Source organism: Simochromis diagramma, unplaced genomic scaffold (genome assembly GCF_900408965.1).
Source record: "Simochromis diagramma unplaced genomic scaffold, fSimDia1.1 OVJJ01000449.1, whole genome shotgun sequence".
Taxonomy (NCBI): Eukaryota; Metazoa; Chordata; class Actinopteri; order Cichliformes; family Cichlidae; genus Simochromis; species Simochromis diagramma.
The window spans coordinates 2,473,073-2,485,786 of record NW_024387274.1 but is presented as its reverse complement, the minus strand read 5'-3'; the positions used below and the strand labels follow the sequence as shown (position 1 = coordinate 2,485,786).

Here is a 12,714-nt window from a genome sequence, read left to right as displayed (position 1 = left end):
TTGACCCCTTCTGTGAACTCTGAGCATTAGTCCTTTCCTTTTATTTTTCAGTTGGATTCGGGTCAGTTGATTGGCTGGGTCATGTCTCTGCAGTGTTGGGAAGGTTACTTTTAAAATGTATCCACTACAGATTACAGATTACATGCCCCAAAATGTATTTTGTAATGTATTCCGTTACGTTACTCAATGAGAGTAATGTATTCTGAATACTTTGGATTACCTATTATATTATCATGCTTTTTACAACTACATGAATGTGCTATTGCTGTGATTTATTACTGTTACTGAAGGTTACTCTCCATACCAACACAACTAGATTTTTAAATCTTAATATAAATGAGTAACAGTAGGTGGACATTAGGTAAGGCTGCACTTTTTGCAGCGATCTCGTATAGAAAACGAATCCTAGCATATATAAAACAGGTTAGCGGCTCCGAACCGTAGTAAAGGGACCTCTGGCTGATATGAAAAATAGCTTTACTTTGTTGTGTGGGTCAACTTTGCTAGTGAGAGACAGAGAGAGGCGTTGAAAGGCTGCCCCAACGGAGCTTATTGTTTCAGAGGAAAACACGAACACAGTGTACAGTCGAGTCTTAATAGCTTACTTACAACTGGGCTCGTCAGGCTCTCTGTTTGGCTGCAGTGGTTATTATTATATTTACATGCTTCCAGCTCCCGTTTCTGCTCCATGACAGCTCGTACTTTTCTTTTTCTCCCTCCCTCGCTCACAGACACATCACGGGTATGGCGGTCCATTCTCCCTGCAGCACGGACTACACTGCCCATCAGGCTGCATTGTTTAGGGCGATGCCTGTAACACTCTGCTATTGCCTTCATATTAAATCATTTTTGTGAATAATTTTAAAAATATTTCTTCATGTCATTATCCAAGCTGCAAGTAGAGGTGACATGGGCCGCGAGACTGAGACACAGACATTAGAGCCTCTTAATGTGTGTTTGTTTGGGTTTCCAACGGCATGGAAACCAAAAACATTTTGGACAGAGAGGACAGATGGTTTGAAAGAGGAGTGAAAGAACCATCTATGTCCACTGTGAGCGACCATCTTTGAACAGAGGCGGGGGTTTACGACACCAACTGTCTGCCATCTATAATCCAGTTTTGAGTTCCCTTCCCAGACGCCTGAACGCCCACTCACATCCTGGGCCATCTGATCTCAGGAATTCACACTGATAAGGTGGGGCCAGGTTTCACAATGAGCTCACCCGAAACTCTGGCTGATTGGGACCCACACCCAGTTTCACACCTTGGCTCAGGCGATTAGAGGATCATCAGGGGGTCCTTTGTCCCTCTTTGGGGGGAAACTCCCACTAGGTTTAAATCTGGGACTCCCCACCATTTGACCTTAGAACTTTCTGAGGAAGAGCAGCCTTTTCAAATCAGCAGCATCTGAAAATGCTGAGTAGAGCAGGGCGATATGACCAACAATATTTATCACGATATGCATTTGAAAATTTGCGATAACGATATAACTGACGATATAATTGACACTAGACAAAATACTTTACAACTCCACAACTTTATTAGTGCAAAAAAACCCATCAATGTATTTTCACTTAAACAAGCAGCTGTTTTTTGCATTAAAGTTATATAAAAATTTAACAGTGCAAATTCTTTGCTGACAGTTTAACCAAAAGGCGTTTCCAGTGGAAATTGGCCGACACATCCTCAGCATAACCATGTATAATATCCACAACACTTAAAAAGAGGTTAAACACACACAATACGGTAATATTATGTTGAAGCACAGTACGTATCACTCCGCGAGGCTCCGCCTACGATAGCCGTAACGCTCCCACAATCCATCAAGCGGTGCGGCTTCGTAGCTTAGCAAAGTCGTACTGAAACATTTGACAGATTTTTGAGCGCCGTGCACATAAAATCGTTTCGAGGTCAGTAAACACAACCAGAGTTCATACATAAGGCACACGGGATTATAAGGGGCTCTGTTGACTTTCAGAAAAATCAAAGGATTGATTTTAAGTGTGCCGTATTTTCCAAAAACACGGTAATAACGACGGCCTGCTAGCATGCTCTACCAAAAATAGTGCTTTGTTGTGAATCTGACGGACGAAAGCTAAACCAGTTCCACACCACTGAAGCTGCAGCATTTTTACAAACCAGTTCTGGTTCATCGTTTCATTCAACGATCCGCTTTCGCTCTTCTCATTCTCTGTTGCCGCCATGCTTTTTCCGCCATGTGCGTATGAAAACAAAGGCACTGCGCAAGCGTGTTTCACCCATATTCTATCGCAATATTTCATTTTCTTATCGTTGCCCAACATTATACCGGTATTACTGTGAACGGTATGAAATGGTCCAGCCCTACTGCAGAGATCCTCTTATATTTATTACTGACTTTTAAGCTGCTACTACGTTACTAATAAACAACTATGATTTTCATTATTTGACAGTTTATTTAAAGCTAAAGTGTGTGGCATGTTTATAAAGAATTTACAAACATTCTAAATTAATAAAATAAAGAAGACCTTATCTTATTGTCAAGGAGAACGAGATCCCCCGATTCTACTCAGAAGTGGAATAAAATACTTCATATCCAGCCCTTTTATGGTTCAAGTAATAGAGTGCTATAATATAATTTAACTATGTGTGATTCTGCTAGTAGTTAATCATGCATAAATCTAATCAATATAATGAATGAGGAAAAATAACCTGTGTAATGTAATGATTGACTGTTGCCCTAGTTTGTATTGTGTGTGTGTGTGTGTGTGTGTGTGTGTGTGTATTGAGAAGAAACGAGGAAGTGCAGTAAAGTACTGCTGAAAGAGGTTGGGAAATACAGGAGATACAGGAACATGTCCATGTAGGTTCTCAGTCATCCAGGTCATCGTACTCTAAGGAGCATGGAATGAAAAGCGTCTGGTCTCCTGCAAAGGTTTTCCTCAGTGTTTCGCTTATAAGGATCCAGATGTTCTTGTTTATGTTTTGTTATGTTGAGTAATAGTTTCATGGGTTCTCTAAAGGCCTTTCAAAGGGTTTGTTTGAATATTGGCTGCACTTCCATTCATTTTCAATCCTTTCCTTGTATCTGACCATTTTCAGACAAACCTTTTTTGCTTGCTTGTTAAGCCATTTGACACTGACCTACAAATCACTCAAACATTGCATCTAACTGGTTCAGCTATCGTGTCTCTACATAACAAAAAAGGTGGCAAAGAATACATTGTATAGATTATGTCCATATGCACTTTCTTAGCAAAAGCCTCTTGTAGAACCGATCATTTGTTTGCATTTCTTTAGTTAAATATATAAAAACGTCATGCTTAAAATTACATTTTTGTACCAACAAGATGATAAAAGCATATCAACACAATAGAACAGTCAGTCATGGATTGGCCTCACCATACCCCACACCTCAAGGTCATTGAAACAGGGGTCAATTTGACAGAGAACAGAACAAAATGCATCAAACTCAATGGATCAGAAAAGCTTTGCATTGTCCTCTGAAAAGCCTGGAGAACTATTCCTGAAGACTACTAGAATAAATTACAAAAACGTTTACCTTAGAGAGTTCAGGATTTGTTGAAGAATAAAGGTGACTTTCAAGCTCGTTTGGATAAAAAACTATTTTTCTAAAAGAAATGCTAAACTTATTTCCCATTTTCCTGGCAAATATGGATGGCTGAAGAGCTAGAGGAAATGATTGTAATGTAATATAACTTGCTGATCTTTAATGATCACATTGAAAACATTGAACACACATGGATTTCTCCTCACACAAGTCCATTAAGCCAGTTACAGCAGGGCAGGTGAGAAGGAGTCACGCGGGTGGATACAGTGGCGTCTGTAGTGCTCGCAGGAATCTGTCTGTGTGTCAGTATGAAATTTTAATGATGGTGGGTGGTTGGCCATGAGCACTGAGACATCTGTATTAGGAGCTGTACTGGCTGGCAAGCTGGAAGTCCTTGGAGAGACAAATGAGGAGCTCATCCAGGGAAGGGGAGCTTTGATCAGCTCCTCTTATTTCCATATGACAATACACCAACCGCTCGTCCCGCTAAATGAAAGACTGCATGGATTATGACTAACTGGGTTCAAGCGGCAGAACTGCATGCGCTCACTGCTTGGACAAAATTGAGAATGATGATCCATTGCACCGTTGAGTTCATCCTGTGCCACTTCAGCTTTATTTTCACAGTCCTGATCAAAGGTTTAAGACCATTTAAAAAATGTCAACAAAATCATATTTTGCATGGTTGGATCTTAACAAGGTTCCAAGTAGAGCTTCAGCATGAAACCAGAAGAAATGGGCGTGAGACAAAATATTTTTTTGAGAATGCAATTTATTGAAAACAACTGAAACAGGCTGTTTTACAGCTGAGTATTGAACACTATTGAAGTGTTGAACAGACAATAAATTCATTTAATCCTTCATTCAAAAGCCTTTGTTGGTGATGAAAGCTTCAAGTGGAGAAACTAGTTGCATGCATTGCTCATTCTTCCACACAGTCTTCAAACCCTGAAGGTTCTGTGGGCCACTTCTATGAACTCTGATCTTTAGCTCTTCCTATAGATTTTCAGTTTGAGTCAGGTCAGATGATTGGCTGGGCCATTCTAGCATCATACTGATGGAGTTAGATCAGTGAGAGTGTGTCTCACTCACTCCTGATATACAGCTTGACCTCATCCATCTACAGCAGGTGGCTCATGATCACTCTGCTCCTGAAGCTACATTCATCGCTGTCTTTATGAGCTGGCTTAGGGGATTGAGGCTATGCAGAACACCAGTGGGCACAATGCATTGCTTTGGTATAATAAGCAGCTGATAGTGACTTCTGCCATTGTCTTCCAGTTGTCTCCATTGTTGTCTTCCACAGTCCTACAGGGTTCCTGTTTAATGTTATCAGCATACTGTTAGTCTTGTACAGTGCCAAGCACTCCAGTATCCATGTGTGAGTCATCGGCTTTCTTGTAGCCAATCCAGGTGGTGCTAAGGTTGGTCTGTCTGGTCTTATAGTGCTGGTGTACTGTTCTATCAACCAGGACCTGGTGCTTTGACCCTTTGGTTTTATTTTCAAAGCCTTTCTGACCTGTCCTTGTGTGGATGCTTGTGTTGGTTGCTGTGATGCCCTAAAGGACCCTACATGTTGTATTGAGGCAGGGTAGTCGGCTGATAGTTTACTGGTGTCGTACCCTTGTGGCATACTTGAGGTTGTTCTGTCCTGTCTTAGCTGGTCTGCATGAGTTTGACCACAGTCTTCATTATCAGCTCAGCAGATGCAGAATTGCAGGGCTTGAGAATTATTAAGTTCAATAGCACTCCACCTCTCTGGCAACTCTCAGGCCCTCCAAAGTATGGAAGCCTATCTCCCCTCACCACACTCCCTGCCGGTGACTGATGCCCTCAGGGGTCGGTGCGTTGGTGGTTCTTGGTGTCCGGGGATGGGCGCTCAGGTATGTACCAGCTCACTCCTGGTGGCTACTTGGCGGGGCCTGGCGCCTGATGCTCGGTCAGGCCTCTTCCGGGGCAAAGGGGGCCCTCAGGCCTCTGGGCCTGCGGCTCGGTTCACTCTGGCACAGCTGGCTGCCAGCAGAGCCGGCGGGCACGCCTGTCCGGCCCCCTCTGGCTTCTGCTCCGTGGCTACTGGGTGACCCTTCATCTGGGGCTCTCCTCAGCTCTTCCCAGGAGGGTGGCACGGATGCCCCTCCAGTGGTCCTCCTTGGGCTCTCGCACTCTGGGGCCTCTGGATGTCCTCCATGCCTGCTTCATGCCCTGGGGGACGGGGCTATGGCTCTCTACATCCTCTAGCAGACCATTACATAAACCTTTTGAATACGAGCGCGCTGATCCACATAGGTGTGCACACGGGTGTTCACTGTTCGTAGACATAAACTACACCTTTATTGGCTGCTACTTCCAAGCACATTATGCGCTGTCGGTCCTGCTTGCTACACAACAACATTCAGTATTTAGTATTTACTGCTGTTTACACTTAGCTAGATTAATGTGATGGTGTTGTGTTTAGTATGTTGCTCTGTTTTGGGTTTTTTTTTTGCTTGTTTTCTCTTCTTTTTCTCTCAACAGCTGATCCAGGAGATTTTTTTTCTCTTCTTTCTCTTTTTAAGTTTCCTTTCTCACTGTCCCTCTTCCCTTCTGTTTTTCTTGTCCTTCATCTTTCTCTCTCCCTTTCCTGTCCCTCTGTCATGTCTGTCCTGTCTGTAACAACTGAAAATAAAATAAAATAAATAATAACAACAAAGGTCGATCAAATGGACCAATACGGCAAGGCTGTGATGATCCATTTGGCAAAATAAATCCATTGGGTATCCTTGTCTTCAGACAGCAATTCTGACGGCTAAAGAACCAAATGGGACAGGAAAAAAAAAAAAAAAACTTCAATAGCACTCCTCCCTTCTTCAAGGGTTTGCTCATCATATCTATACTGTTCACCGTTATTCCCAATGTGCTGTAGCCTCTGGATCTCCAGCTTTGATGGTAGATTTATTCTATTGATGTTACTGCACTAACCAAGTAAATGCTTCTTTTTTAGTGTGGATATTGGCTACTCATCCAACCAGAAACATTACATATAACTACTTTCATTGGATTTGCTGGCATAGTAGCACTGCATCAAGTCCATAGTATCACTGCTTGGCCATGTATTCCTTGTTTCAGTAGCCCACCTGTTATCAGGATGCCGTGGTTCCTCACCACCCGATCCAGAAATTATTAGTCTGTGTGATGTCCGACTCAGTATGGCTTTAGTTATATGACTCTGACCAGAGTTGGCAAAAGTGCAGACATTCTGTACTTAAGTACAAGTATAAATACTACTGTTAAAAATACCCCAGTAAAAGTTGAAGTACTGTTTCAACTTCTTTACTGAAGTAAAAAGAAAAAAATATTGAGGTTCTGAAATGTACCGTTAATAAGAGAGTAAAAAGTAGACGATGTTTGGAGGATGTTTGTTTTTTGTGCAAAGCTAACAGAATCTTGTGCTATATTAATATAATAATAATAATAATAATAATAATAATAATAATAATAATAATGGATTGCATTTATATAGCGCTTTTCTGGGCACCCAAAGTGCTTTACAATTCCACTATTCATTCACTCTACCATTCACACACTACATATAACTACTTTCATTTGATTTGTTGGCATAGTACTTTACGAGAACGGATGACAACAGGGCAACTTGCAATACTTGCAAAGTAGATATTTCATTGAAGGGAGGAAACACTACGAATATGCAAAAGCATTTGCTCACAAAACACACGATGTTTTGTGTGTTTTTAATTTGCTCCGGACTCGTGAATCTCAACCCAGCAGCAGCGGTAACGTTTGCACGTCCTCTCCTGTTAATGCGGCAGGTAAATAATCTACTAACAGTGCATATTACTGTATGTTAGCGCGATCTGCCTTATTACAAAACGTGTGACTAAGTTTGTGGTCAAAGCCTTGAACCCATTTGCCACAGCAGATGATTTTCGGTAAGTGAATGTGTTTACTTGTAGGCAGGGACATTACTGGATATTCTTGTGTAATTGCTACAGAATAATTTATGTTTTACTTTGTTATTGCTACAGAAGAATATTTATTTTATTATTTTACATTTACAATGTTTTTCCTGGGGACCCTGTGACACCCCATAGAAGAGCCGTAGGCTGGATCTCTTAAGATCTCACTGTTGGGTTTGTAAGGCCATGTTACTCCTAAATTTCTATCTTGTTCAAAGAGAAGATGTAAAACAAAGTTCTAAGCTAATCGACCTTAGTGTTCTCCTTTTTTAAAAAGAATCGAATCGTTAAACAGAATCGAAAATGGAATCGGAATCGTGAAAATCTTATCAATACCCATCCCTACTGCTAGCACGGGGCGCCCACACAAACACAAAGCAGGAGATGAAGCATCGCTGAATATGTTTCCAAACTAACTTCATTCTAAGCCAAAGACTAGAAAATATGGTGAAGCAAATCTTCCCTCTGGTTTCACCTGCACAAGTGCCGAGGTAGGTCTCCCTGCAGGATTGGTTTTCCCTTAGTCAGGAGCAGCTGGGCTGTTCAAATCACGGACAAACAGGATCCCACATTCTTGATTTTTAGTTCACAAACACTTCTTGTAATGACTAACGACTCCTGACATGTTGGAGATGTTAGCTCTTTATACAGTAAAGTTACAGCTGGATACGAATAACATCAGGCTGATCCTGCCACGATTTGTCTAAATCACGGACAAACAGGATCCCACAGCTGTTTATGTTTTTGAACCCATTTTGCACAGAGAGGCATTTTTTGAAAAATGTGTTGACAGCAATGTTGAATATTATTCCACAGGAAAAAACAACTACATGTAAAATAATCACACCGTGACGCCTCTGCCTTTGTAAATGGAGGGACAGTAACTGCGTGTAAAACCTGCAGACAGTCAGATTAACAGTATTTTGTCTCTATCTCCATTCTGCAATTCATCTCATGTAAACAATAACGTGGCGCACAGCGTGACGTGAAAAATCTACATACCTTTGACGTTGTGTGATGAACTCTGTATTCCTCGTCCACACGTAAACGCAAAAAAGGAGTTTTAAAAATCTCAGTTTTCGGTGATTCGAAACGCCGTTTACGTGGACGAAACAGCTGCGTGTTCAAAAATACCCGTGTAGGTGCGGACGTAGTGTAAAAGAGTTAGTAGTTTATTTTATTACTACCTGTAATTTATTGCAGTTTACTTGTATTTGCTTAATAGTTTACTAAATGTTTGAGGTGTGAAATAAACCACAATGGAGCAAAATATGGGCGCGTGTGGTTGGAGGATGTGTTTGTGGGGGGCGCAAACATTTTTCTTGTAAAACAAAGGGGGGCCTAGCAAAAAAAGTTTGGGAACCACTGCTCTATACTGACAGTACACTGTTTATACTGTCTGTTTTCTAAATGGTATAAAGTTGGTATGAATGTGGAATTCAATCAATGGATCTCAGCATCATCAGCTAAAAATCATATGAATCTCTGCAACACTAGATGTGACCTAACTGTCCATGAAACCACAGCCCATGTGCACCAAATCTAAGCTCTCTTCTTCCTCTCCTGTCTTTCTTATCTTTCTCCATCTCTGAGTGAAGTTGGCTCTCTTTCTTCTCTCCCTGTAAAATACAGCAGCCGAGCCTTTAGCTGCAACACGCTGTGAGACAAACTGCACACAAACATTTTGTGTTCCATTTAAAATTAGCTGCCATTTAAAAAAATGTCACTTCCTTTATGCTCGCGCCTCTTCAGTAACACCAGCTAGATCCTGAATTACCGTAACCGCAACTTACAGACACCCGCAGTAGTTCCAGTGCTGTGGCAGAAACAACAAACCCACTTTTAACCCCTGACTTTGGCACACGTCATCTCTTTTCATGTGACACCCACTGGTGATTATTACACAAACCTTTCATGTGTTACTGTTTAGGCTCAAATCGGCTTCACGTTTGAAGGCTGGCAGCGATGACATATTAACTCTCCCAAAATGTGTCAAACCAAAATGCAGTGAGCCTGTTTTAAAAATGTAAGGAATAGAAAGTACAGATATTGTACTTAAATTGAACTTAATTACAATTTTCAGATACCTGAAAATTGGTATCTGAAGGGTGGTCTTGGAAGCATGGGGACCCTCAAAAATGTAAAATGTTGATCCCATTTTAAACACAATTTCTGTTTAATATTCAGCATCATATTCTATAAAGCACATGTTTGTGGTGGTTGTCCTCTGAGGACCACATATCTATAAAAAAAGAATTGTTGTTTATGAGTTCAGTCATATAGCCCCGCACTATAACCCTCCCACCCCCTCCATCAAACTTTACACTTGGTACAGTGTAAGTCAGACTAGTACTGCTGTCCACACCCAGACTTGTACATTGGATTGTCAGTGAAGTTTCACTCCAGAGAACACACGTTCACTGCTCTAGAGTCCTGTGGTGGCCTTCTATCCACTGTTCTTGAGCTAATCTAAAGGCCACATAACATTTGGAGGTCTGTAGTGATCCTGTCTGTAGAAAGTTGGCAAACTGTGCCCTACGCACCAGCTGACCTGCTCTGTGAGTTCAAGTGGCCTAACACTTTGTGGCTGAGTTGGTTTTGTTCCCAATCAGTACTTTCTTTTGATACCACTGACAGTTAACTGTGAAGTATTTAGTAGCAAGGCATATTCACAGGACTATCACTATTCCTCTCACTGTACCACTGGAATTCACTGAGCTCCTGACAGCAAATGTTTATAGAAGCAGTCTGCATGCCTGTGTGCTTGAATTATGATTCCTGTGGCAGTGGAAGTGACTGGAACACCTAAATTCAGTGATTTTGGTGGGTGAATGAATGTGTCAGAGGCAAAGAAAGAAAAAAAGATTTCTATAGAATGTACCTAGAATGTAACCTATTAGTAATTACATACAGGATGAACTTTATTGATGGTAAATACGGAGAAAACAATCAAACAACCCCTTTTAAGCAAACACTTGGCCACAGCTGGAGTGTGTTGCTATGTAAGGTTATCAAGATTTCTGCCCTTTACATTTTGTGGTTGTCAGATAAAGAAACAAAAATGTAGAGTTACAGTGCTGTGAACAAGTATTCTCCTCTTTTCTGATGACACAGGATGTTGAATATGGAGCTGCCAGGCAGGAGTGAGGAAGACCACAGAGGAAATTCATGAATGGAGCTGTCCCTGTAGGAGACATTACAAGTAAGTACATTTTGTAAATTTACATTCAAATAGAGAAGATAATCAATCAATCAATCAATCAATCAATCAATCAATCAATCAATCAATGCTTTATTCGCCACGTGCAGGTTGCCCTGCAGTAAAATAGGACCCCCCCCCCAACCTTACACACACAACACAGACATCACATGGGGATACAGGTCGGAGATCGGTAGAGTATACACTACAATGGGAAAGTACAAGAGGAAAAAAGAGACCTCCACTCATGCTGGGCTCCTGGGAGGACAGCATGAGAACAGGAAACAAAAAAACTCCTCTGCACAAAAAAGCACATAAATGTCCACAGCACAACATTATGGAGCACGTGACAAGCCACAGGGTCGGGTGGGGGGTGAGGAGTAATCCGAAGCAAACACAGCAGCCATCCTGCCCAGCGCTACCATTCCAGCGCGGGCTCAGACCCGCCGTGTTCCCAGGAGGGAACAAGCATCGAAGGCGTTTGGAAAGGGAGGGGGGTGAGTGTGTGCATATCAGTGTATATGTATGTGTGTGCGTGTCCAGAGTTCAGCTGAGACAGTGTCCTTCGCCCTGCTAGGCTAAGTAAACAGTCTTCCAGCCAATCCAGGTGACCTTGCATGGAATGGGAAGAACAGACTAAACACAGTCGTTATCAGGGTGTTTTTGTTCAGCTCCAGCCTTGAGACCACAGCTGGTGCCGAGAGGGTATCCGCATGAAGTGATGGTGCTTTTTACTTTAGTGCGAACAGCTCATATGAATTTCAAAGCAGTTCTACAGTCCAACACTGGTCTCTCAATCTCCCGTTGGAGAGCCGCGAGCTTCGCCATGATGTTATCAACCTTGCGCTTGGTGATGTTGTCATTCTTGTGCTCAAAGAGCAGATTCTGAGAACTCAGAACCACAGTGAGCCTCCCCAAGATGTCATCCAATTTGCGCTCAGAGATGTTATTCCGAGCTAGCCCCTCCAAGATGTAATCCAGTCTGCAGTCAGAGATCTTATTCTGAGTATTCACAGCAGCCATAGCCTTTCCAAGATCTTATCCGTGCTGACTCAATGAGCCCATTTTGAGAAACTCACACCTCTCCCATCATTTCAATCCCAGTGGGCAGCCTTGTGGGGGTTTGAACAGCCGGTTCCGCTTTCTTAATTCTTCGATAAGTCAGGGGCAAGCCAGCTCCGATCAGCAAGAACCCTGTTACCATGGTTCCGAATAGGTAGATATCTTCAGCACTCAGGCTCACCCAAGCCCAAACTTCTCGTTGAGAAAGGGGTGTCAGTTGCATTTAGGGACCAGTTGATCCAATCCATAATTCCTCTTTTAGGTTTTAGAGAACAGACTGTGAGAGAATGTTCCAGGGAAAAGTAATACAAAAAACACGAGACTAGACAAGGACACAAGAGGCTAAGCAGGGAAGCTAAGGGAGAGGAGGAGAGGAGAAAAGTGCGACCACCTTCGTCAAGAGCAAGAGCAGAAAAATAAATCTGGTAATACAAAAAAACCCTATTAATTAAAACTAAAACTAATCTCACTTAAATTAAAATGATCTGTACTGCATGGTGTGCATCTCACTAACAAGGATACAACATTTAATGGGATGCAGTGGTATCTGCAATAAACTAGAAGCTCCAGTTTTTGTGAATATACTAAATTAAATGTTCAGATTTGAACTTTTAATTTAATTTTAATTTTCTGCATAATCAAAATGAAATAAATTCTTACTACTCCCCTTATATATCTAGACTAACACTGTTAGTTTTTATAGGAAAGTAAACAAAAGAATGAGCACTCCTTACTGAATGTACTGCAGGGTGCAGAGCGGTTCTATCAAACTGTCAATTCTCTATGCACCATCTCGCTGTTTTTAATGCTATTTTTATTCAGCTTGTGCTCGGTGGCTCTGTGGTTTCTATCCACAGCATACAGCAGTATGAGTTATACTTCTAAAATTAAACCTCATGAATTATTCTTGCAGTGCTTTACCCCTTCTTTCTTCCCACAATGAAGGAAG

General features: G+C 41.8%; 1 protein-coding gene across 2 annotated transcripts in view; it reads left to right on the top strand.

Moving 5' to 3' along the window:
• The window catches only part of LOC120715599 (retinoic acid receptor beta-like), a 301,344-nt gene that overhangs the window by 85,181 nt on the left and 203,449 nt on the right, over positions 1-12,714 (top strand). The window contains exon 2 of one of the 2 annotated variants that reach the window (XM_040002664.1): positions 10,619-10,706. In XM_040002664.1, coding sequence (XP_039858598.1) covers positions 10,673-10,706 — 34 coding nt within the window. In that variant the 5' untranslated portion in view covers positions 10,619-10,672. Of the gene's footprint in view, positions 1-10,615; positions 10,707-12,714 lie in introns of those variants that run through there. The other variant, XM_040002662.1, reaches the window with a different exon arrangement.